Source organism: Crinia signifera, chromosome 9 (assembly GCF_055691185.1).
Source record: "Crinia signifera chromosome 9, ASM5569118v1, whole genome shotgun sequence".
Lineage (NCBI taxonomy): Eukaryota > Metazoa > Chordata > Amphibia > Anura > Myobatrachidae > Crinia > Crinia signifera.
The window spans coordinates 20,172,632-20,199,308 of record NC_139225.1 but is presented as its reverse complement, the minus strand read 5'-3'; the positions used below and the strand labels follow the sequence as shown (position 1 = coordinate 20,199,308).

At 48.3% G+C, this 26,677-nt stretch overlaps 1 protein-coding gene and 1 pseudogene across 1 annotated transcript in view; one reads left to right on the top strand and one right to left on the bottom strand.

Moving 5' to 3' along the window:
• PHF19 (PHD finger protein 19) overlaps positions 1-25,676 on the bottom strand; it is a 30,940-nt gene extending 5,264 nt beyond the window's left edge. The window contains exons 1-11 of the mRNA XM_083161338.1: positions 25,465-25,676; positions 24,460-24,541; positions 21,811-21,906; positions 20,049-20,149; positions 16,086-16,234; positions 14,950-15,045; positions 5,926-5,994; positions 5,400-5,520; positions 1,504-1,571; positions 1,099-1,272; positions 174-261 (exon numbers count right to left, since the gene is read on the bottom strand). Of these exons, the coding sequence (XP_083017464.1) occupies positions 174-261; positions 1,099-1,272; positions 1,504-1,571; positions 5,400-5,520; positions 5,926-5,994; positions 14,950-15,045; positions 16,086-16,234; positions 20,049-20,149; positions 21,811-21,906; positions 24,460-24,541; positions 25,465-25,656 (1,236 nt within the window). The 5' untranslated portion in view covers positions 25,657-25,676. The remainder of the gene's footprint in view (positions 1-173; positions 262-1,098; positions 1,273-1,503; positions 1,572-5,399; positions 5,521-5,925; positions 5,995-14,949; positions 15,046-16,085; positions 16,235-20,048; positions 20,150-21,810; positions 21,907-24,459; positions 24,542-25,464) is intronic.
• On the top strand, positions 9,053-10,342 carry LOC146036442 (kinesin-like protein KIF19 pseudogene; annotated as a pseudogene).
• Positions 25,677-26,677: the final 1,001 nt, after the last annotated feature.

The window sequence follows — 26,677 nt, the reverse complement described above, 5'->3', positions numbered from 1 at the left end:
AAAATACATGTTACGGTTAACCAATAACATTTGCAATGGCATTCGGTGCCCAATGAGAGGGAGTTATCAGGAGGATGTATATAAAATGGGGATAGGTCTGCAAAAGAATGAGAGGCATGTGAAGCGCCCGAAACCCACAGCAAATGGCAGCATTGCAATAGATATTTACTGACACTGGGAATGGCGTCTTCCAGTAGGAACCTGGACTGCTTCCTGCCGATTCCCCTCCTCGTCTGTCGCGGACAATCATGGGGCAGCAGACTGCAAGAAAGAGAAGATGCGTCAAACAACAGATTCGCACAAGAGACTGCGGCGTTGTCTCTCAGTGGAGTCACTAAGGGGGGTGAGGGACGCACTGGGTGACACCAAAATAGTAGAGCTGTTCTGCTATGTTGGCATCGCCGAGCAGCATCCAAATTGTTTTCTTGTGCCGGGACTCGGCGGGAGAGCGGCTGGGGGCTGCTCAGCGTGATGAGAATGGGCACAAATCCTCACTCAAGTGGGTGTAGCATCACACGGTGAGGCCACACCCCATCGTGCGTGCACTAACACAATGACACTGCCACACCGAGTGACACCACGGGCAGCGACGCCTCTGCATCACGTCATTAGCATTTTATGTTTAATAGTGTTTAATTATTCATAGACAAAGTACAGTGCAGTGTGTCTACCTGTACCAATGGCCATGCACAGATGCGTCCTCCCCCAACATTGCGGTCATGTGTACACAAGCACTGCCCCACCCCGCTGCAACGCTGGGCTGCATACACTCGCAGTGTTACCATGTAATGCAGGCATGTCCAAACTGTGGCCCTCCAGCTGTTGTGAAACTACACATCCCAGCATGCCTTGCCATAGGTTTAGCATCTCCTAATAGCAAAACTGTGACAAGGCATGATGGGACTTGTAGTTTCACAACAGCTGGAGGGCCTGATGTAATGCGTATGGATCACAGTGCAAGCATACGTACCCACCAATCTCCCGTGATTCCCATACCACAACTTAGGACAGGTAAGTCACCGTTTTTGTACATTTGCTTATATAGCAAGAAGGTTTAGGCAAACCTTGGAGAGAGTTAAAGTGGAGATGCGACCATACCTGTTTTTATGACAATGCCTGCTTCTGCCTCTCTTCTTTATCTCTCCCCCTGACCGGTTCTCCGACTGACCAAGCAGTTTGTCGGGTAAGAGCTTGCCGGGTGGGCTCGGCGGAACGCGGATTCTCAGTCGGAAGATGCACTTTTTTCTCTTGATCTCTTTGCCGCAGAGAAACCTGGAATGAAAAGAGGATTCAGCGGAGGAGGCTTCAAAAGGGAGAGGCGGTATCATCACAGGGCCATGACATATAAAGGCCGCACTATGCTCCTAGTTAGGCGGCACACACGCTGCTCAGAGACAATTTGATTCACAACTGTTGAAGGACAAATACTGAACAATACAGTAGCCCCAAGGGTCTCTCATAGAACGGGGAGGTGCGGGTGGGGGATGGATGAGGGCGGCTCACCTGCTCTTATAGCTGTTTAGTGCGTCCAAAAGGTTCTGATCTCGTTGTTCAACTGGGGTGACTGACAGCTGAAATGGAATGATTGACAGCGATACGAGAGTCTGACATTAGACGTTAACATTGGGTAAAATACTATTCTTAAAGAGAAGCTTTATATTCATTGCAGTTCAATGGAAATATTGCAATAATAATCCGGAGGCAATGAAACTGCAGGTACACCTGAAAAGCCACATTGATGGCTCTGAGCAGACGGTCCAAGCAAGAGAAGCAGAATGATCCAACAGCCATTAGAATGTATTGCATTACATGCTGCCCCAAACTCTGACAAGGTTCCTTCCCCTGCTGTAAACAGCGGATTATTATACCGTTTTTCGGCCCCATTAATATATTTAGTTAAGTCTTGTGTGCTTAAACCTTTGTCAAAAAAGAACTATTAAATTGGGCATTCCTTATGTGCTTTAACAGTTAAATAATACAGAACATAACAGCCATATTAGCGTAATTCATACTTTGAACACAAGATGGCAGCAAAGCCCTGAGCCCATTCCTACTTACTGGATACTGTATGTCTTCCTCTCACACATAATGTAGGTTTTATTCTGGTTGACTTGCAAGTCCCCCAGACATACAGCGCTGTACACCTGTAACCATGGATGAAGTCTGCGCTGCACACCAGTAACCATGGAGGAGGTCTGCGCTGCACACCAGTAACCATGGAGGAGGTCTGCGCTGCACACCAGTAACCATGGAGGAGGTCTGCGCTGCACACCAGTAACCATGGAGGAGGTCTGCGCTGCACACCAGTAACCATGGAGGAGGTCTGCGCTGCACACCAGTAACCGTGGAGGAGGTCTGCGCTGCACACCAGTAACCATGGAGGAGGTCTGCGCTGCGCACCAGTAACCATGGAGGAGGTCTGCGCTGCGCACCAGTAACCATGGAGGAGGTCTGCGCTGCGCACCAGTAACCATGGAGGAGGTCTGCGCTGTACAACTGTAACCATTAAGGTTTGTGCTGCGCACCTGTAACCATGGAGGAGGTCTGCACTGCGCACCTGTAACCATGGAGGAGGTCTGCGCTGTGCACCTTTAACCATGGAGGTCTGCGCTGCGCACCTGTAACCATGGAACTGGTCTGTGCTGCGCAACTGTAACCATTAAGGTTTGTGCTGCGCACCTGTAACCATAGAGGTCTGCGCTGCGCACCTGTAACCATGGAGGAGGTCTGCGCTGCGCACCTGTAACCATGGAGGAGGTCTGAGCTGCGCACCTGTAACCATGGAGGAGGTCTGCGCTGCGCACCTGTAACCATGGAGGAGGTCTGCGCTGCGCACCTGTAACCATGGAGGAGGTCTGCGCTGCGCACCTGTAACCATGGAGGAGGTCTGCGCTGCGCTGCGCACCTGTAACCATGGAGGAGGTCTGCGCTGCGCACCTGTAACCATGGAGGAGGTCTGCGCTGCGCACCTGTAACCATGGAGGAGGTCTGCGCTGCGCACCTGTAACCATGGAGGAGGTCTGCGCTGCGCACCTGTAACCATGGAGGAGGTCTGCGCTGCGCACCTGTAACCATGGAGGAGGTCTGCGCTGTACAACTGTAACCATTAAGGTTTGTGCTGCACACCTGTAACCATAGAGGAGGTCTGCGCTGCGCACCTGTAACCATGGAGGAGGTCTGCGCTGTACACATGTAACCATGGAGGAGGTCTGCGCTGCGCACCTGTAACCATGGAGGAGGTCTGCGCTGTACAACTGTAACCATTAAGGTTTGTGCTGCGCACCTGTAACCATAGAGGAGGTCTGCGCTGCGCACCTGTAACCATGGAGGAGGTCTGCGCTGTACACATGTAACCATGGAGGAGGTCTGCGCTGCGCACCTGTAACCATGGAGGAGGTCTGCGCTGTACAACTGTAACCATTAAGGTTTGTGCTGCGCACCTGTAACCATAGAGGAGGTCTGCGCTGCGCACCTGTAACCATGGAGGAGGTCTGCGCTGTACACATGTAACCATGGAGGAGGTCTGCGCTGCGCACCTGTAACCATGGAGGAGGTCTGCGCTGCGCACCTGTAACCATGGAGGAGGTCTGCGCTGCGCACCTGTAACCATGGAGGAGGTCTGCGCTGCGCACCTGTAACCATGGAGGAGGTCTGCGCTGCGCACCTGTAACCATGGAGGAGGTCTGCGCTGCGCACCTGTAACCATGGAGAAGGTCTGCGCTGCGCACCTGTAACCATGGAGGAGGTCTGCGCTGCGCACCTGTAACCATGGAGGAGGTCTGCGCTGCGCACCTGTAACCATGGAGGAGGTCTGCGCTGTACAACTGTAACCATTAAGGTTTGTGCTGCGCACATGTAACCATAGAGGAGGTCTGCGCTGCGCACCTGTAACCATGGAGGAGGTCTGCGCTGTACACATGTAACCATGGAGGAGGTCTGCGCTGCGCACCTGTAACCATGGAGAAGGTCTGCGCTGCGCACCTGTAACCATGGAGGAGGTCTGCGCTGCGCACCTGTAACCATGGATGAGGTCTGCGCTGCGCACCTGTAACCATGGAGGAGGTCTGCGCTGTACAACTGTAACCATTAAGGTTTGTGCTGCGCACATGTAACCATAGAGGAGGTCTGCGCTGCGCACCTGTAACCATGGAGGAGGTCTGCGCTGTACACATGTAACCATGGAGGAGGTCTGCGCTGTGTACCTGTAACCATTAAGGTTTGTGCTGTGCACATGTAACCATAGAGGAGGTCTGCGCTGCGCACCTGTAACCATGGAGGAGGTCTGCGCTGTACACATGGAGGAGGTCTGCGCTGTGTACCTGTAACCATTAAGGTTTGTGCTGTGCAAACATGGGGAGCAACTGACTAGCTGTAAGTTACCTTATATACGTGTATAGTATAGACAGGGATAAATGATACAGGGATAAAGAACACTTAAAAGAACCGACTATAAAGAGCCTATAATATAGAGGAAACCAACACATCACTATACTGTGCTGTGCGGCCATCATTCAAAAGACAAGACCAACCTAGTTCTGCCTTTTAAACCATTGGCGCTTTAACAATTCAGGAAGGCTGTACAGAAACTCCATGTAGCCTGCACTTCACAGGCTATTAATAGGCATTCATATGACCTTCCCTCTTATACCCATTTTACACCAAGGCATAACCCAGGTTGGACCCAGGTCAGCGTTGGTGTAAAAGGGGTCAACCCAGGTCCAGTAACACTGGTCTCCTACCCAGGTCCTGACCAGGGTTAAACACTGGTTGGACCTGGGTCGTGGGCAGTGTAAATGGTCCCAACCCAGGTTGGGACATCCGGGTAGTGCTGAAAGGTTACCAGAAGTGCTGGACGCCTTTCCACAGTGCGCTGCAGTGGCAAATGACAGCAGCCAGGAAGGATACGAGCAGTGCACACAGAAATCATAATTGGATACGGTATCATTTATATAAAAACAAATTTTTTTGGGGGGGGGTCACATGGGAGATTCGATCTGCTGCTGAAGGGGCTGGGGAGAGCACATGGGTGATGCTGCACTTTTATTCCACTATGTATGCTTGATCTCTGAATAAAACTTTTTGAAAAATATTTTACAAATTAAACAAACCAACAATTTTCAATGTTAACTAGTCATGTCTTTTAATTTAAAATCATTGAGGGAAGGTTGGATGGCAGTTTATCAGTCCTAAAATGGACATTTTTAATGTCATCCATAGGGAAAAGCAGTGTAAATGGTGCAGACCCGGGTCCAACCTGGGTCACAGTGACGGGGCATGAAAGTGGGTCCAACCCTGCAAACTCCCGTGTTCAAAGACCAGGGTCCGACCAGGGATTTTGGTATAAAAGGGGTATTAGATTACCTAACCCCCCCCCAGGCCATTGGCATGTAACCACTTACCTTCCCGAGCTGCAGATGGTCCCAGTTATCATTGACAAAAGTCAGAATCTCCTCAAAGTCAAAGTATTTTTTCTTGCTGAGGACCCCAAGGTTGTAGAGGGCGAGGTGAACTACATCCACCCTGTAATCACACACAACGCGTTTCACACCACAGACCAGGAATGTACAGTAGAACGCGACGCTCAAATTTTACAGTATCGCTTGTAAACTTATTATCAAAAGAATATTACATTTATCAAAAGAATTAAAAACAAAAATTCTCCTAAAACCTGATACATCTCCCCCATAATCATTTATACAGCATATAGTACTACTATTCCCAGTAATCGGTTATACCGGGAATTAATAATATGGTTAAAGTGCCATTATAAATACTGTACTATGGAACTTGCACGGAACACAAATGTGGGAGAGTGAAAGTATTGACGTACTGTATAGGGCTACTTACAAGAAGCCATTTCCCAGCATGATAGTTTCCCGTTGTGAGTTTCCCCAGTACAAGAACTTCCCCAGTACAAGAACTTACCACCTCAGCGGCAGACGCTTGATAAATTCCGCTCCTTGGTTGCAAACTGAGCAGAAAAATATAAAAAACCTGCCAAGAAGAGAGAAAAAGGAGTAAGAACCAGGTTCAATATTGTGTTTTGGGAATATAAAAAGCCCCAATCTCATAAGATTAGGCACAGCCCACCTCTCATAGGTGTATCTGGATCAGAGACGGATCAATACGAGGACACCGGCAGCACTATGTGACGACTAGCCCCATAGATAAGTGCTGCAGCTATGTTATGAGTTGTGGCTATTAAATAACGAGACTGATGCTATCATTTGCAGTTAATTATATTAAGTTTTAACCGCGTTGCCTATGTGCTCCCCTTCTGCAGCCACGCTCCGCTGCATTATTACGGTAGAACACTATCTGGCAGCTTTCTCACCAGTTTCCCTGGAGTACAGATGTTAGGGGAGAGAAAGAAGTCACAGGACTCTAGGAGTATGGAGGTGTCCTAGCACCGCAATCTTTTTCTTGGCCAAACGCAGTGTCACAGAGAGCTAGTCCTTTTGCTGATGGAGAATGAAACAGTTTCCCCACAACTCTGGGCCTCTCTCTTCTGATCCTTGTACAGTTTCTAGAACATATTTGCAGAAATATTGAGCCTTCTGGTAGCCAGTCTTGTTCCATATTTGTCCAAGGTCAATGTTCCCCAACTCCCTTTAACTAACGCAGTATGGTTTATTATTCACAAGTTTATTATTTACTTATTTGTTAACAGTTTCTTAGGTACTCTTTACCTAGAGATTTTGATCTTGGGCATCGCAAGGTAAAAAAATCGCGTCGGTCGCATCGCATGCGACCAAAAAAAATCGCATGCGATCGACGCGATTACCGCGATTTCACATAGGGAACAATGTTAAATGGCCCAATTGACCTGATTTTACATAGGGAACAATGTTAAATGGCCCACAGAGCCCAAATAGGCACCCTCAAGTGTGAAATGGCCCCCCCAATTGTTAACGCCACCCCACGATCAACGTCAACCCGAAGCGTGGCAAGCACAGCGAGCCCGCGAGGGGCGGCGGTACGCGTCCTACGACCTTTTCATACCCCCACTATCCACGTCGGCGTGGCGTTGAGAATAGAAAGTGTGGCGAGTGCAGCGAGCCACCAAGCCCGAAGCATGGCGAGCGCAGCGAGCCCCGCGAGGGGACGCAGATACCTTCACAGGTATTCGCATCCCCTCGCGGGCTCCACAGGTATCCGCGTCCCCATGCGGGGCTCGCCACGCTTTCTATTCTCAACTCCACGCCGACGTGGATAGTGGGGGAATGAAAAGGTCGTAGGACGCGTAACGCCGCCGCTCGCCACGCTTCGGGTTTACGTTGATCGTGGGGTGGCGTTTACAATTGGGGGGGCCATTTCACACTTGAGGGTGCCTATTTGGGCTCTGTGGGCCATTTAACATTGTTCCCTATGTAAAATCGGGTCAATTGGGCCATTTAACATTGTTCCCTATGTGAAATCGTGGTAATCGCGTCGGTCGCATCACATGCGATTTTTGGTCGCATGCGATGCGACCGACGCGATTTACAGTTTAACATGTATTTCTATGTGAAATCGCGGGCATCGCATCGGTCGCATCGCATGCCATTATAATGGCATGCGATGTACATGCGATGCCCGCGATGGGCGCCGTTCTAGGTAAAGAGTACCGTTTCTTATATAGCGCACACAAATTATGCAGCGCTTTACAGAGCATAGTTATAATCAAAAACACATAACAAATTACAGTACAAGACAGTTTAGGACAAGCACATGGTATATATGGATAGTTGCATCAGGGGACAGGACACTGAAGCAATCATCAGGGTGGCAGTGGTTTATATATTCTAAGAAGGGCACATGAGGAGAGAGGGCCCTGCTCGTGAGAGCTTACATTCTAAAGAGTACAATCTCGTTTTTAATACTCACACCTCATATTCCACTGGCCCTCTATTCCAATTTCTTATTGGCCATTTCTATTTGGACTATTGAAGTTATTAAGAGGTAAATGACAGACGCGGAGTTATATACACACATAGCTTCTGCCTTAAGACACACACACACACACACACACACACACACCCCCGCGGCCCCGCCGCCCAGAGTTATACACAAACCCCCCCCTAGGGAAAAGACCAGCGTTATACACATCCCCACCCCCTTAGAAAACACCACCCCCCACCCACAGCTAGGGCTACAGCACACGCCCCCCAATCAACCATTACCAACTGGTGTAGGTGAGCGGCGGCTCCACACACCCCCCCCTGCGAACAGGTTGTTTCCCCCTCAGGGTAATCTGCAGGTGCTACCTAGTCATAGGCGTGCGTAGCCCATTTTATTAATGGGCCTTTTAGTCATAGGAAAGTTTATCACTCTCTTCTCTACACGCCCTATTTTAGGGCAAACTGTTACCAGGGTTAAACCCATTTATATGAACCACTGTAACATAGATGGGGTCAAGTAAGATTTCAAGGGAACTATAACAATCACTTTTGTGTCTTATTTAGGTAATTTAGCAGCAACATCTGTGACCTGCAGTTATGCTGTCGTTAAATATAAGCAACCACTGTGACTTCCTCTATATCTGAAGCTGACCGGTGACATCTTTTTTATTGGCTACAAATAATTTTATATTTGAGTATTATGTATTCGGTTCCTGTAGGGTGACCACCTCATCCCTTTAATCCTGGAGACATATTAATTACACAGGTTCTGTGGCTGGCTCACTTCAACACTCAATTTCAACTGTTTTTTTTTTTTTTAAACAGCCATCAGACTTCATTCCAACTGTGTTTTTTTAATCAGCCACAGAACCTGTGTAATTAATGTGTGTCCGGAATTAAAGGGATAAGGTGTTAACCCTAGGTTCCTGGGAGCACCACCAGATAGGTAATACAGGAATACAACTTTGTTAGAATCCAATGTACCAGCATGCCCTGGATGAGATACACAGCAGGGCCCCTCTGCCACAGGGCAGATTGTGATGTCACAATGGGCTGTGAGGGGGGATATAAAACCATCCGCTTGCTGCCTACTGGCTCATAACTGATATTGCTGGACTAGAGCCAACACAGATAATTTCTCATTCTTTTCTGAAGACTGACGATTGAATAAGATGGAGACTAAAAGTGACAAAGCTAAAGATCATCAAGTGGCTGTCGCTCTGCGCATCCGTCCATTTAATAGAACGGAGACTAAGAACCGCGCACAATGCATTGCCCACCAGCTAGGACCGCAGACAGTGCTACTGCAGGACCCTGGTGAGGACCCTAAATATGTCCTGCGGCGCTCGACCAGGACAAGAGAGACGACATTCAAATTCAACCAAGTGTTTGACCAGGCAGCGACCCAGGAGACTGTGTATAATTCCACAGTGAGGCCCTTAGTGGGTGACCTCCTATCCGGGTACAATGCTGCCATATTTGCCTACGGCCCAACAGGCACCGGGAAGACCTTTACTATGATGGGCAAGGCCCGTGAGCCCGGAGTAATGTATCGCACCCTGAAGGACCTGTTTAATGCCATTGAGGAGACTGGAAATAGAAAAAACTTTTCTGTATCATTGTCGTATGCTGAGATCTACAATGAAAGAGTCCGGGACCTTCTAAGACCTTCCTCTGGGTCTTTGGTCCTCAGAGAGGATCCCAATGGCAACACCAAAATAGAAGGGATTGCCGAGTTCACCCTTAACAATCCTGAGGAGGCCATGGCCCTGCTGGAGAAGGGGAATAAGCGGCGCTCTGAAGCTCCCACCGCCGCTAATAAGACCTCATCCCGCTCCCATGCAGTATTGCAGGTCACCATACAGCAGGAGGACATCGATGGTGTGAGCACAGCCACGCTGTACATGGTAGACCTTGCGGGATCAGAGCGGGCAAGCCAGACTGCAAACAGTCGCCAGACCATGAAAGAGGGGGGATACATCAACCGCTCCCTTCTCGCTCTGAGAACCTGCATCATGGGACTGCGTGACAAACCAGGCAGCCATAGAAACTATCGGGACAGCAAGCTGACCTGGCTGCTAAAGGGAGCACTGAGCGGGAAAGGCCGAATGGTCCTGATCACACACATCAGCCCCGCGGACAGTGCCTATGAAGACGCCCGCAGCACAATGACCTATGGGAGCAAGGCCAAGTTCATCAAGACACGGGTGGATAGGAACCGTGTCTGTGTCCCCCATAAGATCCCCAAGGGGACTAAAGTGCTGCCGAAAGTCTCTCATCCTCCAGAGCTCAAACACAAGACCAGAGCGCCGAGGTATGAGGATGATTATTATGTTACGAGACGCACCTCTCCTGTAGTCCCTAAGGCAAGGAATCTCCAGGCCTCATGTGAGATAAAGGCTACAGCTCGTTACAGAAAACGTTCCTCCAATTCTCAAGATCGAAGACCTCCATGGCGATAGGCACATCACTGGTGCCGGTAGGAACAGCACTCGGCCGACATGAACAGCACTCGGCCCGGCAGAAAGATGGGGGATTAGGGCTAATGGCGATACCCCAAAAACAAAAACGACACTGGGCAGCCACCCCATGGGTGTGTTGGAAGAGCTGCTAATGATGTGTAAAACGCTTACGGCTACATCCATCTCATTGGGAACATGATAACTTGCAGAATTGACCCAGGACAACGGCAGGTACGGCAGCTAGTTATACATGATTTGTGCTGTTAGCGGGTTTATGGCATCCGTTATATAATGTGATGCTTAGATCTTATAAGGATTATGTTAGGGCAGAACCAGTAGAGGGGGGGTGAGATCTTTGCAGCATCTTCCTGACATCCTCAATTATTTATTTATTATTATTTACTGACATTGCGCCAGCAAATCCCATTGTGCTCTAAAATGACCATCCAATCAGGTCCTGTTGTTTTACAATCACAGCCTGTATCACGGCAACAGGAACAGGTTAACATCGGGGCGGATGGAGCTGCAGCTCCAGGCCTCCACTTAGAAACAGGCCCGTCACCATGACAGAATAATGATCATCAGTCAGGGACCAGCGGGTCACATGGTCGGCCATAAACAAACCATAGGTGTGCGCACATTGAGTGTTAGGGGTGCGCAGGCACCCCCAAATGCTGTGCCCACCCTTATGGACAACTCCCTGCCGCTAGCAATACCAGCAATACCTTTTACCAAAGTCTTTTGCTTTTTAGACCTTTATTCCATTAAAATTAGTGCCCATCAATCAATTGTGTGTTTTGCATTGTTAATTGTACTAGACCGTTGTCATATCACTACATACCTGCATAATCCATATATTTTCTTTTACTTTATATGCATGTACTGTTATACAGAGTAATAAGAATATTAAAACTGAAATAGGCCGGAGACTATGTTCTGGCTGAGAGACATTTTATATTTTAGCGAGTACCATAGATGATTGTAAACATGCATGATTGGCAGTGCTAGACACACCCAATGGGCAATGCTGGACACGCCCAATAGGTGGCGATAGACACACCCCTTTGACGGTGCACGCCCTAATAAAATGGGCTGCGCACGCCTATGACTGCAGGAGTAAGGAGGTAGCACCTGCAGATTACCCTGAGGGGGAAACAACCTGGGTCCTTGTAGTCATAAGAAAGTTCATCACTCCCTTCTCTACATGCCCTATTTTAGGAGTGATTGACAGCGTTGTCGAGGACAAGTTTGTATTCTAGCAAATTTGGCATTTATTAATGGAATAATCAAGAAGATATTCTCTTGTTTGCCTATCTATATATTAATAGCAGACAGTGTTGTGTTTCTAAGAGGCAAATTAAAGGTATTGAGCTGTATGTTTGCAGAAAAATATTGGTACAGGTTGAGCATCTCTTATCCAAATTATTCTGAAAACCATACATTCCAGAAAGTGAAAAAAATTCTTATTTTTTGCTAAAAACTTACTGGGGACATCTGTAGCAGCAGTACTGAGTACATGTTATGTAATTGGCCCTACTGAGGACATGTTATGTAATTGGCCCTACTGAGGACATGTTATGTAATTGGCCCTACTGAGGACATGATATGTAACTGGCACTACTGAAACTGATTTTTTGGCATTCAAATTCAGTGCTTGAGATAGTACACAAACTTTGTTTCATGTTTTGAAACCTTGTTTTTTGAACAAATAAAATATATCTGTGTGTATTTCATGTGGTTGATGTGTTTATACAGCATAAATGCAAGATACTTCAAAATAAATCACTGAAATATTCCGAAATACGGAATAATCCATTTACCAAAATTCTCCTGGTCCCGAGCATTTTTGGATAAGGGATACTCAACCTGTATTGTAATTGGTGGCTTTGTGTCGGAGTTATGTGGCAAAACGTCCGCCTGCCATTTACAATGCATCACCATTGTGCTCTGGAAAATGTGACAGTTGGTGAACTCTCCCTGTGCACCTGCTGAGTAACTTGGAACATGTGACCTGCTGGGTGGCCTGGCAACTGTGACAGTTATTTGCAGGGATTTTTTGGAATTCAACTTCTAAGAGGATGAAAAGGGGTCAAATGTTCCACCCACAAAATGGAAAATGGGCATCTCAGCTAGTTATTATTATCCTTAATTTATATGGCACCACAAGGGTCCTGCAGCCCCTATCATAATTCATACAGAGAAACAGTAGGTACAGAACAAACAACAAAATGTGACTTGCGGTACAGAACATCGAAGGACATGGACACGGTATATAAACATTGCTGCATCAAAAATGCAGGATACCAAAATAAGTGTCACACCCCAAGGGCTAGGCGATAAAAGAAGGCAGTGGGAGGAGATGATGGTAGCAATGCCGGGAAGGAAACATACATGAGGGAAGAGGGCCCTGCTTGAACAATCTAAAGGGAAGCGGCACATGGACAAGTGACACACAGGAAAGACAGCGAGCGAGGTGCCTAGAGTAATGGCTTAGGATGAGAGCTGGAAGTCTTTGATAAAGAAGTGGCTCTTGAGAGCCCAACTAAAACTTCGTAGAGAGGTAGAGAGTGTGATAAGGGGGCGTGTCTAACACTAAGGGCGGTATACAATCCTGGCCGCTATTTCCACCATGGTCTATATAATGCTGCCGTTACCGACAGCATTGGAGGCATTTTCCGTCGTAACAGATCCGACTTTAAAACAAGTCGGATCTGTTTTTTCGGAAACAGGCGCAGATTGCTGAATTCACAGACGTTTTTCAACAATCCGCGGACATTTTCACCGATTTACGGACTTTCCGACAGTCAGTACATCGAATACCGACTGTCGCGGTCCCGTCGGAAGGAACGAAAAACGTTCTGACGCCTGACTGCAATAGAATACCTACAGTATGTGGCCAGTACACAAAAAAACACACAGACTACACGTGACACCAGCAATGTGGAGACCTGCAGGAATCTATTCGGTAGTAATGCTGGAAAGCAGATAAACCCTGGAGAGACCAGCATTATGCCGGCTTCAGTGTTACAGTACTGATGTCTTCTATTGGAGTCAACCGCACGTGAAAACGGACTCCGCGGACTGGTCTTGCAGTGGATGTAAGGAGATTTAGCAGCACCGGCCGCTGGTGGGAATTAACCACGGGCCGGTATAACACAGTCAGGCGGCAGAAGGGAGAGAGCCTCAGCGTTTTGGGAGCTGGTAAAGGACACTGCTAGCCTGCTGCACTGGATTTCTCATTAGCAGTCCGGAGACCTGAAAGGGTTAAATGTGGGGAATGTGTGACGGGAAGGAATCATCGATGTGAATGGCCGTCTCTGGGGAAGCCTGGAGAATGCACAGAATGCTATTGAAACCGCAATGAATTTATTCTGAAAGTCATCACTTCAATCTGACTGTACGCACACATGAGCCGGGCCCCATCCAAACACACCAACCAAAGACATGACTGCCAATGGTGGGGAGAAGTAATCCAGAAAACATGTCACAATGCTGCACCGTATGGCCCTATAGTGTAATGTCAGAACAGGTCTGTCTAATGCTATTGTGGCTGCTGCCCGTCCGCTAGTGCAGGGACCACAGATCGCACGGAGGCTGGTATAACGCACCCCTGGACAGTGTTCATACCAATAAATAGGTCACTTTCCAGAACAAAGAGCGGTATTTATATTATGCATGTAATAGGCCTTATGGCAACCAGGCACTTTCAGAATGTGCTTGGACTTGTAGTTCCACAACTGGTACACCGCTACAGCAATAATAATTAGCCATGAAAATCATTATACCGGTAATAATACTATTATGGCGCGGCGGAACCCTCCTGGTGATTGATGATCGGAATGCCGCCTTTCTCCTGCCAGATTGCTTAACCCCTTCCTAGCTAGCTCAACCCCTGCTGAATGGCCTGTGGGCATGCTAAGGTGCTACCATTTGGATGGCCATAGCTGCCCACACCCTTGATAACAGCGGTCCGCCCATGCCCATCTCCTTATCGGCAAGTGCGCCATTGCAGCATCTTCATCCCTAGCAACGAGGACTTGATTCTTATTTGCATGTAAATCGGTCCCATTCCTATGTGACTACACACCTGTATTGCAAGTTGTGGGTATGTATGCTATCGCACCCCACCCCCTGTTCTCCAGCCGCAAGAAAAGCCGCCATCACTATCGGCAACAACCACTAGAGAGTGCCGCTTTACTTGCATGAGAATCAGGCCCAAAGCATGCAAACGGCCAATGAGCACCAGAGGAAGAGCGTATAAACCAGGTCCTGCAGCGTGGATCAACTTCCCCTTTATAATGGTCCCTGTTAATGTGTTAGTCTAGTGGTTTCATGCTGGAGAAAGGCCCCCCTTGTTTTACTGCGCCGCCGACATTCCTCTCACGTCTCTCCCACTCACTAACTCTACAAGTTGTTTTAACAGACTGCTCCAGCACAGTTTACAAAGGTAATAAGCCGTCAGCGCCGGACCATTTACTGGCTGTTAACAGCTCGTGGGGCTGAGTGTTAACAGCCAGGAGACTGCGTAAATAAGCGAGTCCTTCCCCACGCTGCGGGGAAGAGGGGGGCGGCGGTTACATTTCAAGACTCCTATTAGTAGGCTCTACCTGTCTCCAAACATCATGGGCTCAGTCAAGCACTGGATGCAGGCCTCGTGAAACCACTGGCGGCACCGGTAACAATGGATCATCTTCAGGTACCACCTGCGGAAACACAAGAAGGTCATTTACAAACGGAGGGGCGGCGCTAAACTTATTTCTGGGCGTTTCAAGACAGCGAGGCGCATTTCAGAAACTTTACAAATCTTAGGGGCGATAGGCAATGCGGCATCATATCTACTTTTAAAAGGAAGAATGGGCCAACGGGGCATCTAAAGAGGTTTCCTCATACAGCTAGCCTCAAGGCGCCAAGTGGTGCGAGTGAGCCACCAAGTCCTGTGGAATTACGCTAGTCCAGGGTTCTCAAAACACCGTCCTTGGGACCCCACACAGTTCACGTTTTCCATGTCACACGGCAGGTGCACAGGTGCATTCATTACTCACTGACACATTTTAAAAGATCCACAGGTGGAACTTACTTCACTTGTGATTCTGTGAGGAGACCTCCAAACATGCATTGTGTGGGGCAGGGCCGTATTAACCACGGGGCAACAGGGGCCCCCACACCGGCACTGCTGCGGTGGTGGCAGGTGGGTGGCAGGCAGCGGGGTCTGGCAGGGGATCTTGGCAGCGCGGGATAGCGGTAGCGATAGGGGGTAGCGGTATTGGTGGTGCGGGAAGTGACTGCTGAATGTAAAACCATATTTTGAAAAGACTGGCCGGCCGTTTATTGGCTGACAGAATTCTCTCAGCCAATCAGATGGGAGGTCACTGATTGAGAGAATTCTCTCAGCCAATAAACATCCCGCCAGTCTTTTCAAAATATAGTTCAGGTTCAGCATCTGCTTCCCGCCCCAACCAATACCGCTAATAGTTCCCATCCACCGCAGGGACCCCGCCGCTGACTGCCCATACGCCGCAGGGACCCCCGCTGCCTCCCCACGCTGCCCGGACCCCTGCTGCCTGAACCCCTTGCTGCCCAGGTACCACCTGCCTCCGTCCAGGACCCCCACAGACCTTAATCCGGCTATGGTCTGAGAACCTGTGAGATAGCAGCAATGTGATGAGAGTAGGATGCACCAGGAGACCATGACAATTTATTTGCCACACCTGTGTGCACCATTATAATTGTACATATGACTTACTCTCCGGGGCCCCCACAGTAGCAGTAACACTGCTGCTGGTTGGTTCTGTGCGGAGAGTCCCAGTCTAGGTCTTCCGGACTGTACGTCAGAAACATCTTCACAGCTTGGAGGGTCTTTGCGATTGGTCCTTTCTTCAAGGCGCCACCTTTCTGCAGAGACAACGCAGTGTTAGCTCAGGAGACACTGATCAGTTCTTACCTGGAAATGTATAACATGGTCCGATTCAGGCCATGCGAAAATGGGAGCTGGGTGCTGCCACCTAGTGCTCATTCTCTGTCATTGCACCCCCCCAAATGGTCTGAGTGCCAATAAGTGAATAAGGTAGCGTCTAGTCAGATACTACAAACCGCAGATTAAGGATGACTTCAGCAAAGCAAATTACGGAGAGCTCTAGTGTCCTTGGCAGAAGCTTAGACTTGTGTTTGACCAGTGTACGGTGTGAATCTCCTACGCAGGACATGACTGGAGAGAAACTCCTATTTTCCATGGACTTTAGTAGAGCAGACACTATCTCATTGTGAGGCTGCAAATGCCGTTATTTACCTGGCACTGCGATTGGCAGATGGCGGAGCATAAATAAGTCAGACAACATCAGGCGGCTGCTGGATTCCTGCATCTCAAAACCACAACCCATTCCTATTGGGTGGCGGAGAGAGGCCAGCACAATCCCCATTATTAAACGGGAGGTTGAGCAAATTCAATTTTCTAAATGCAAACTGGCAACAAAAAAGATGATGATTATTAATGATGAAGTGTACTCGGTCAGTAGGATTGTATTTGGGCCCCATGATGGTTCTAGCAAGACTGCTTGCATAGAACAGTCCAGTACCGTTCCATTGCTTACAGTTTCTTATATAGCGCAGCATATTCCGTTGCGCTTTACAATTGGAAACAGTAATTAAACAAACTGGGTAGAAACAAACCTACATGGAGGTAGGAGGGCCCTGCTCGCAAGCTGACAGTCTATAGGGATAATAGGAGGGATACATAAGGATAGAATTCCATAGCATGGCAGTACCATCAGATTATTAGACAGTCCTGATGGGATGCAATTATATATGAATGCTACTGGAGGTTGTGTGGGGGTCTTGAATATAATAGGCTGCCTGAAGAGGTGAGTTTTCAGGGAACGCTTGAAATTTTGGAGGCTAGAGGAGAGCCTTAGGGGGATATTCAATCGCCGTCGAGCATCTCCCGTGGGGGAGATGCTCGACGGGCCCTATTCAATGCTGTCTTCCCCGACAGCATTGAACAGGGTTTCCTGTCAGAACGAGCCCGACATCTCTAGCTGTCGGGCTCGTTCTGCCGAGAACAGCCGGGAAGTGACGAGCTGCCGGCTGCATCTCGTCACTTCCCGGCCGCAACTCGCGGCCACGCCCCCTTCTCGTCCCGCTGCAGGCGGGACATTGAATCCCGCCTGCATGTTCTCGGTCGAGCTGACCGAGAACAGGACTGGGTCACGGCAGGCGAGCAAGCTCGTCTGCCGTGACCCGAAGATTGAATACCCCCTTTAGTGTGCGTGGAAGGGCAGCGAGTAATGAGTGTGTATGAGAAACGCAGATCTTGTGCAGAGCGGAGAGGTCGGGTGGGGATATATTTTGAGATAAGCGAAGAGATAGAAGTCAGTGTAGTCAGAGTAATGGCTATGTATGTAAGTACAAGTATTTTATAACGAATCCGGTAATATACAGCAAATGGAGCGGATCAGCAGACGTTAAACATCTAGCCAGGAAGATCAGCCTCGCAGCTGCATTCAAAATGGATTGTAGTGGTGAGAGCCTTATCTTAGGAAGACCGGTAATGAGGCCATTGCAATAGTCAATGCGTGATATAATGAGTGAATGGATTAGAGTTTTTGCAGTGTCTTGTGTAAGGTACGGACAAATTTTGGATATGTTTTTTTAGATGCATGTAACACGATTTAGAGACCGATTGAATGTGAGGAATGAAGGACAGTTCAGAGTCGAGGATGACCCCTAGGCAGCGAGCTTGTGGAGTAGGACTAATTGTTGTGTTCTCAACAGTGATGGAGATGTCAGGTTGGTAACTACTCTTGGCTGGTTGGAATAGAATTAATTCTGTTTTGGAAATGTGGCGAGATGACATCCAAGATGAAATGGCAGAAAGACATTCATTCAGAGACACGGAGCAATACTGATGGCAACAATTCCAGGGAGGATAGATAGATTTGAGTATCATCAGTGTACAAATGATACTGAAATCCAAAAGGGTTGATTAGTTTGCCAAGAGATGAGGTATAGATTGAGAAAAGCAGAGGACCCAAGACGGAGCCTTGTGGTACTCCAACGGACAGAGGTAGTGAAGAGGAGGTAAAATCAGAGACGCGAACACCGGAAGAGCAATCAGAAGGTAGGATGAGAACCAAGAAAGGGCTGTGTTCTGAAGACCTAGGGATTGTAGTGTTTGTATGAGAAGAGAATGGTCAGCAGTGTCCAAGGCAGCAAAGAGATCTAGAAGAATAAGAAGTGTATAATGGCCTTTAGATTTAGCAGTGGCCAGATCATTGACTACTTTAGTCAGTGCTGTCTAAGTGGAGTGTTGAGAGCAAAAGCCTGACTGAAGTGGGTCCAATAGGTTGTAGGAGTTAAGAAAGTGTGTGAGGCGAGTGTATGCAAGTCTTAAGTAGCTTGGAGAGGCATGGGAGCTGACAGATAGGACCGTAGTTAGAGAGACAGTTTGGATCAGAATTGTGTTTTTTTACACATCCCAGCATGCCCTGCATCAGTTTTAGCATGGCCAAATAGTAAAACTGATGCAGGGCATGCTGGGATGTGTAGTTCAACAACAGCTGGAGTGCCAAAGTTAGCTATCACTGTCCTAATTCATGGTATCCAGATGGCTCACAGACACTGTCTAGGTTCACCATCTATATGATGATAGTACTAGGCAAAAATTGACAAAAGTTTGACACAAGCAAAATGTCGATTTTTCAGTAGTCGACACATGAAAAGTCCGACACGAGTTTTTCTGATTTTTTTTTTCCATTTTGGGGGGTGCACTTTTTTCCACTTCAACATCCACGTGGGCTCCAAATAGGAGCAGTAAAGTGCGCCAGAAGCATGGCGAGGGTACGCACTACAATAACTGGCTCGAATGTCGACATTGACACCAAAAAACACGAAAAACGCATCATGACCTCATGCATGTCGACCTTTTGTCAATTTCGACCTATTGACTCCTACCTAGACATGGTCCACACCCCAATTTATAGCTTACGAGGACGTGAGAATACCCAGTGTTTACTCAATGCGGCACTTCTGTGGTATGAACCCTTCCACTACAGTGCTGGAGGCGGAGCAAACTGAGCCGTGAGAAAAGTGGAACGTGTGACCTCACCCAGGTCGCAGCTTATGTGACAGTCGGCACAAGTAATCTATCCAGGGGGCCTCCACTCACTCACAATGAGAGAGCATGACAGCCCTCATTACACCCAGTTTAGTGACACGGTCATTCTGTTCTATAGACTTATACAGAAGTCCTGGCATATGGCACCACCTTTGGCGGGCGTAGTTATAGGAGGGGTGGAAAGTCTGAACACATTAAACATTACAGTCGTTCCCTTTAATAACAACAAGCAGGAGAAGACAAAGACCCTGGTTCTGAGAGACATGGAATGTAGTTGTGTATCTGGACAGCGATAGCACTCAAAAGTCATGTGCAGGTACCTGCCTCCGTGATTGCGGACAACATCGCTAGTCCCCCATGCTGGGTGCAGAACATGCCACTGAGAAATGGCGCGCAATCTGCAAGTGCTCAGCTCAGATGAGGCTGCATCTCGGCTACACGCCAACAGGGCACTTCTCCTGCGTTATTGATACCCAGTCGGACGTTTCCTGCTCAGAATCACCCGTTGCCCATGATTCCGTGTGATAAAGTATCCCTGCCCAATATTCCTGATGCCATTAAATCTGCAACAGCCCCCCAACACTCGCCCGTTCTTACCCTGACAGCCAGGACAAAGATGCAGCGCCTGCAGAACCAGGGCTCCAGGACACCCTTCTCTCCACTCTCCACCATGGGGATGTGACACTTCTGATGATAACCTGGAACACAGATCACAGCAGGACTCATTAACTACAGTCCCTCCAGAGGAAAAAATCATGAGACTTGTAGTTCTACACGGCTGAGCATTCAGCGCGACCAGTGCAAGCAGTGCTCAGTTCAGTGTAAGAGCACATGGGCATTGCGGCTGAATGAGAGCAGAGGCACTGAATGAAATACAGTATCTCCCTGCACTTGTCATAGGGGACACCATTGCACCCTTTTCTGTTCAATGGAGTCAGCATGGAACACTGCAGAAGCCAATGTGCACACCGGCTTATCGTGCCAACTGCGCGCTGCTTGCCAGCCTTAAACAGGATCAAAATACAATAAATGAGAACTAGTGGAGAGGTGAAATTGAGCTCACATCTCATACAATCTCCCGCTAATTACAAGATATTGCCACAAAAGTAATGGACAGTTATAAGAAGCACCTGGCTGATTAATCAACTTCAACTGTACACAATATGGGCCTGATTTTGTGTCATACGCCAAGTCCGAAAACTAACGCATCCCACAACTACTGTATCAGTGCTAAGAAGCAGAGCAAGAGCAGTAACAGAAACAGAACATTACTGCAGACCTGCAGGTGCTCTGGAACCTCAGCTTCCTGCAAACTTTAATAGGAGACCAGTGACTTGTGAGGATGGTGGGCTGTTCCACTCAGCTGCAGGACCTCCCGTATAGCTCAGGAGAAAACACTTCCTCTGCTCTTCCAGGGGGAGGGGGGGGGGGGGGGGCAAATAATGCTCACTGGACCCGGGCCATGGATGATGCGTAAAGGGGTGGCACCAATTTATTTTACATTTATATACGGACACCAAAAGTCCAGATCTATGGATACAACTGTGTCCACTATATCCCGGGCCTTACTCCAAGTGATTATTACCTATTTACTAAGCTTAAAGAGTTAATCAGCAGAAAACTTTTGCAAGCGATCATGAGTTGAAGCTTGCAGCTGGTCTGGGGTACTGGAGCAGGCCCGGGTAACCTGCGGCTCTTCGGCTCTTGTGAAGCTACAAGTCCCAGCATGCCCTGCCACAGTATCGCTATAATAGAATGCTTTGGGCTGGCTGGGGGGATTTGCATGGTGGACGAATATTGAAAAAATTCATGTCAACCTATTCATGTGTTGATCATAGTCATGTCGACCTACTGACCATATGTTGTCGACCTAGACATTGTCTATCAGACATCCGGATACCGTAAAAGGAGGAGGGATAATATGGCCTGTGCTGAGTGTAAGACCATGCCATAGCCTTTTATATGTACTGGGCCTGGGTCGGATGCAGGCGGATGAGCAGCTGGATGCAGCGGGAATCTGCACAGGGCACAAGCACCGTATAAAGTTACTGACGACTTCTAAGTTCTGACACATCCATGAGCAGCTGGTACAGCCCTATCCCCACATATAGGGCAGCATTACCAGCAGAAGCCACGGGCACTGCCCATTATACCACATCTCATGGCACACTGTGTATTCTGTAGCTTCTGACATGAGCATTCTGGAAAGAAGTGTCCAAGGCTTACACTGTTATACTGATATATACAGAGCCGGGTTGCACTGAACAGCAGATTCTATGTGCAACACTTTCAGCAAGCATGAGTTTAGCTCAGACCCAGAGTAATGGCCAATGTCAGACATTTACATAAATCTACCTACCCAGACCACACTTCCCGCAGATGAGGATCTCATTCAGGGGGACGGACGTCTTCCCCATACAGATGTAGCACTTCGGTTCCTCTCCGGGAACCCCAGCTGTGGGCAAAATGCAAGAGATCAGTGGATAAAATCACACTCACTGCAGCACATGGGATACAGTGTCATTCTCACACTCACTGCGGCGGATAGGACACCGTGTCATTCTCACACTGACTGCAGCGGATAGGACACAGTGTCATTCTCACACTCACTGCTGTGGATAGGACACAGTGTCATTTTCACACTCACTGCTGTGGATAGGATACAGTGTCATTTTCACACTCACTGCTGTGGATAGGACACAGTGTCATTTTCACACTCACTGCTGTGGATAGGATAGTGTCATTTTCACACTCACTGCTGTGGATAGGACACAGTGTCATTATCACACTCACTGCTGTGGATAGGATACAATGTCATTCTCACACTCACTGCTGTGGATAGGACATAGTGTTATTCTCACACTCACTGCTGTGGATAGGACATAGTGTCATTCTCACACTCACTGCTGTGGATAGGATACAGTGTGTCATTCTCACACTCACTGCTGTGGATAGGATACAGTGTGTCATTCTCACACTCACTGCTGTGGATAGGACACAGTGTCATTCTCACACTCACTTCAGCGGATAGGACACAGTGTCATTCTCACACTCACTGCAGCGGATAGGATACAGTGTCATTCTCACAGTCACTGCAGAGGATAGGATCCTGTGTCATTCTCACTGCGGCCGATAGGATACAATATCATTCTTGCAATCACTGCGGCAGCCTCGCACTCACTGTGGCTAGAATTGCATTCCCTATATAAACCTATAGATGATGCGGCTGCGGGAATGGATTACGGGTCCATCATTCATACATTAAAAATGGGTGGCACAAGCCCGCAGCACTGAGAGCACTGGAAATATTGAGTGTCCCCAGCAACCAATGAGGGTACAGTGGGGGAGGAGCTTGTAGGCTTGGAATCTTTCAAGTGCCAAACTTATTACATTTATTCTATCTGTTAAGCCCCTTGAAGCCTATTTGAGAAAGAGCGATATATAAATAACACGATATATAAATAACAATATTATTATTATTATTATTTGGTGGTCACGTCCATCTTGTGGCACATCTGCTGCGATGTAACACATTGCTGGATGCGCCAGGACCAAAGCAAAGTCCCAGTTGTTTCTTTTTTACCATCCAGGACCCAGCATCTGTTTTTTAGTTTGGGCAGCCTTTCCTCCCTTGTTACATCAGAAGGGAACATGGCCGTACCATAGCTCTTGCGGTAAGCATATTAGCCACAGTGGTTTACTGAATGTTATAAATGGGAACAGATTTCCCCAATTTCCTCACATCCTCAACAAGCGCCTAATCCGCAAGAGATGGTTAAGTGATATTCGATAATCAACTAATCCGTTTAAATTTAGTAATCCTCACTGGAATCAGGTTTCCCATCTCCCAGGGGTCCGAAAAGCACGCGGGGGCAGAGGCTAAGTCAGGCATGTCCAAACTATGGTGCTTCAGCTGCTGTGAAACTACATGTCCCATCATGCCTTGCCACGGGTTTGCTATTAGGGGATGATAAAACTATGGCAAGGCATGCTGGGATGTGTAGTTTCAGCTGGAGGGACACAGTTTGGACATGGGATACGTGATTGCTTATCCCTGTTATAACCACAGAGGCCACACGACACAGAGAAAAACATTGACAGCCTTGGGGTTTGGTAGCCAGCGCTGATAAATGTCAGGGCTAATTTGGCTAAAGTACAATCCGACATTTATGGGTGAGGTTTTAGCCAGGAGCCCATTTTTAGCCGTCAATGGTTTTGTTGCGCGATACCCGTGGTACTTAGTGAAACATAACGTGACCGGTTCATGTACAAATATAGCATCGGTGTGGACCATTCAGTGAGGTCACCATCATGATCCAGAGCCGTAGGTCACGGTGACACATTGGGGGCCAATCATATGTTCAGTGCGCCCTCTGCTGGGCATCTGAGCGAATAGGCTCATTAGCCACAGCAGAAATAGGGGTTTTTTTGCAGTCTCCAGAGGGGTAAGAAAGAAATGTGCAAACAGTCTACGTCCAAAACAGAACTTTAGACGTCTGATTGGACCAAACATTGAATTGCTCTTATGCCCCGAACACACTGGGTGATGGCGTACACTACTGACATTGGCGGCCGAAAGGTATTCTGCAGCATTTCCTCGTCTTAAGATGTACAGTACTCTGCTGTCTGTAAATATACAGATTCCGGGAGCGGGCATCGTTCGTCAGGCACAGTGTATACACTGGGCGATATCTCTCAGGAGAGCCATGCTGAGCGATATCGTTCACTATATCGCCCAGTGTGTACGCACCTTTAGACATAGGCCCATTCATATCGGTGCCCAGCAGGGGGCGTATGAACCATCTGATTCGCCCATAAAAAAGCTTAGTAGAGGACAATGGGGATGATGCATCAAGCAGTGAAAAGAAGTTGACTCCAATCAGATTCCACTTTTTTTTTTTACAGAATGTATGAGATAAAAGGCAGCTGGAATATGATTGGTTGCTGGCCCTCGTTAGGAGGTTTGGTAATTCTCCTCCAGGGACGGCTGTAGATTCCATGTACGTACCGTGCTGGATGTCTTTCCAGAGGACCCAGTATTTGGAATTGTCTTCAAATGTCACCAGACAGCTCTGCTTGGAGCTACTGACCTACAACACAGGACACCAGTCACTTACAGGCAGCGCACGGGAGCCGATGCAGGCAAAGCGCAGTCAGCAGTACCTAACGCAGCGCTATCTATCGCCTAGCGCAGCGCTGTCCAATCAAATCAGTTTATGCAGGGTAATCTGTCCCTGCCCCAGGTGAGCTTGCAATCTAAATTCCCTTTCCGCAGGCACAAAATAATCATGCAGCAATTACCCTGTTAAAGCAGGGGTATGCAACATGCAGCCCCCAAGCTGCTGTGGAACTACATATCCCAGCATGCCCTGACACAGCTCTGCTATTAGGGCATGCTAAAACTGAATCAGGGCATGCTGGGATGTGTAGTTCCACAGCAGCTGTAGGGTCGCATGTTGGAGAATGACTGGAGAAGATGCAACGGGTTTGGGTTGTTAGTTCTACACCAACTAGGTCGACAAGCATTAGGGTCGACACCACTACGTCGACAGGCAGCAAGGTCGACATGGGTCTAGGTCAACACAAGCAAGGTCGACGGTCAAAAGGTTGACATGGGGTTTTTCACAGTTTTTAGACCCGAATGTCGACACAGTCGACATGGACACAGTTTAAAGTGCACAGCATCCCCTCGCATCGCTCTGCACACTATTTTATTCTCCCACCACACCCTAGTGGATGGTAGGGCATGAAATAACGCCTGTCGGCACAAAAAACAGTGTAAAACCCCATGTCGACATAATCTTTGTCAACCTAATGACCTGTCGACCCAGTTGGTGTAGACCTAATGACCGTACTCCGATGCAACAATGAGGCATTTACAAATAATAAACCCTAAACTACCCTGGCTGGGACTTTGAGGATACGGGGTTTACCGCAACAGATTATTGCTGCGATAAGTCACACCCACAGCCAGGGGGCACTGTAAACTGCTGAGCAAGCATTTGCACCTTACCCGCTTTATCTTGCCAAGGTAATAGAGCCCATCCGTCCAGCGACACAGCACGTACTGCCCTTCAGCCTGACTGACCATCAGCTCCGTGCAGCCCTGTGCGCTCTTCACAGCGGCCTCCAACGCTGAATGGTGCAGTTGCCCGTAGGCGGCGTAGACATCGCGCAGAGCGGGCTCCATACTGCCGTCCTCCATTGCCAGCCGAGGGGGGGGGGGGGGGTGTCTGCCAGATCAAACACACAGAGACTGAGTTATAACATGCGCAGCAAGCGGGCTACTCTACGGACAAGTATGACACCCACCGCTCTAGTCAGACCACTGAGAAAAGCCTGCGCCCATCCAATGTAACGAGAAGCCCCTGGCCTATTTGGGTACGTTACAGCCAAATGACAAAGGCACCAATAGTACCAGTCCACCGAAACAATGTTGTAGGTATAGAAAAGAAGGATTTCAGGGCCACAGCCCCTTTGCAACATGCGCCCAAGTCACCTGCCTATAGGGCCTATTCCAGTGATGGCTAACCTTGACACGCCAGCTGTTGTTGAACTACACATCCCGGCATGCCCTGCTTCAGTTTTACTATTTGGCCATGCTAAAACTGATGCAGGGCATGCTGGGATGTGTAGTTCAACAACAGCTGGAGTGTCAAGGTTAGCCATCACTGGCCTATTCCGATCTCCACCTTACAGGGACTCGGATGTGTCATACATACGGCGCACATAGGGCCTTATTCTAGTTCACTCTTTCTGACAAAATCCTTCTTAGATGGACAAAATTATGAGCACTGCAGGGGGGCAGATGTAAAATGTGCAGAGAGAATTAGATTTGGGTGAGTCATTTTGTTTCTGGGCAGGGTAAATACTGGCTGCTTTATTTTTACACTGCAATATAGATCTCACTTTGAAGTAAAACCCCACCCAAATCTAATTCTCTCTGCACAAGTTACATCTGCCCCACCTGCAGTGCACATGGTTTTGTCCATCTAAGAAGGATTTTGTCAGAAACAGTGAACTAGAATAAGGCCCATACACAGGAAAGGAGTCGGCGTGATTAGGCTCCTGAACACGTAGGGCCGGAAGAGGAGGAAAGGGCATCCCATGTGCAGCAGGTGATACAGGGAGACCCGCGGCCTCTTACAGGCAGGAAAGGGTTACCGAGAACAGAACATATTACAGGCGCAGCAACTGTGCTGGTTTCTGGCTATGAGTCAGTGGCC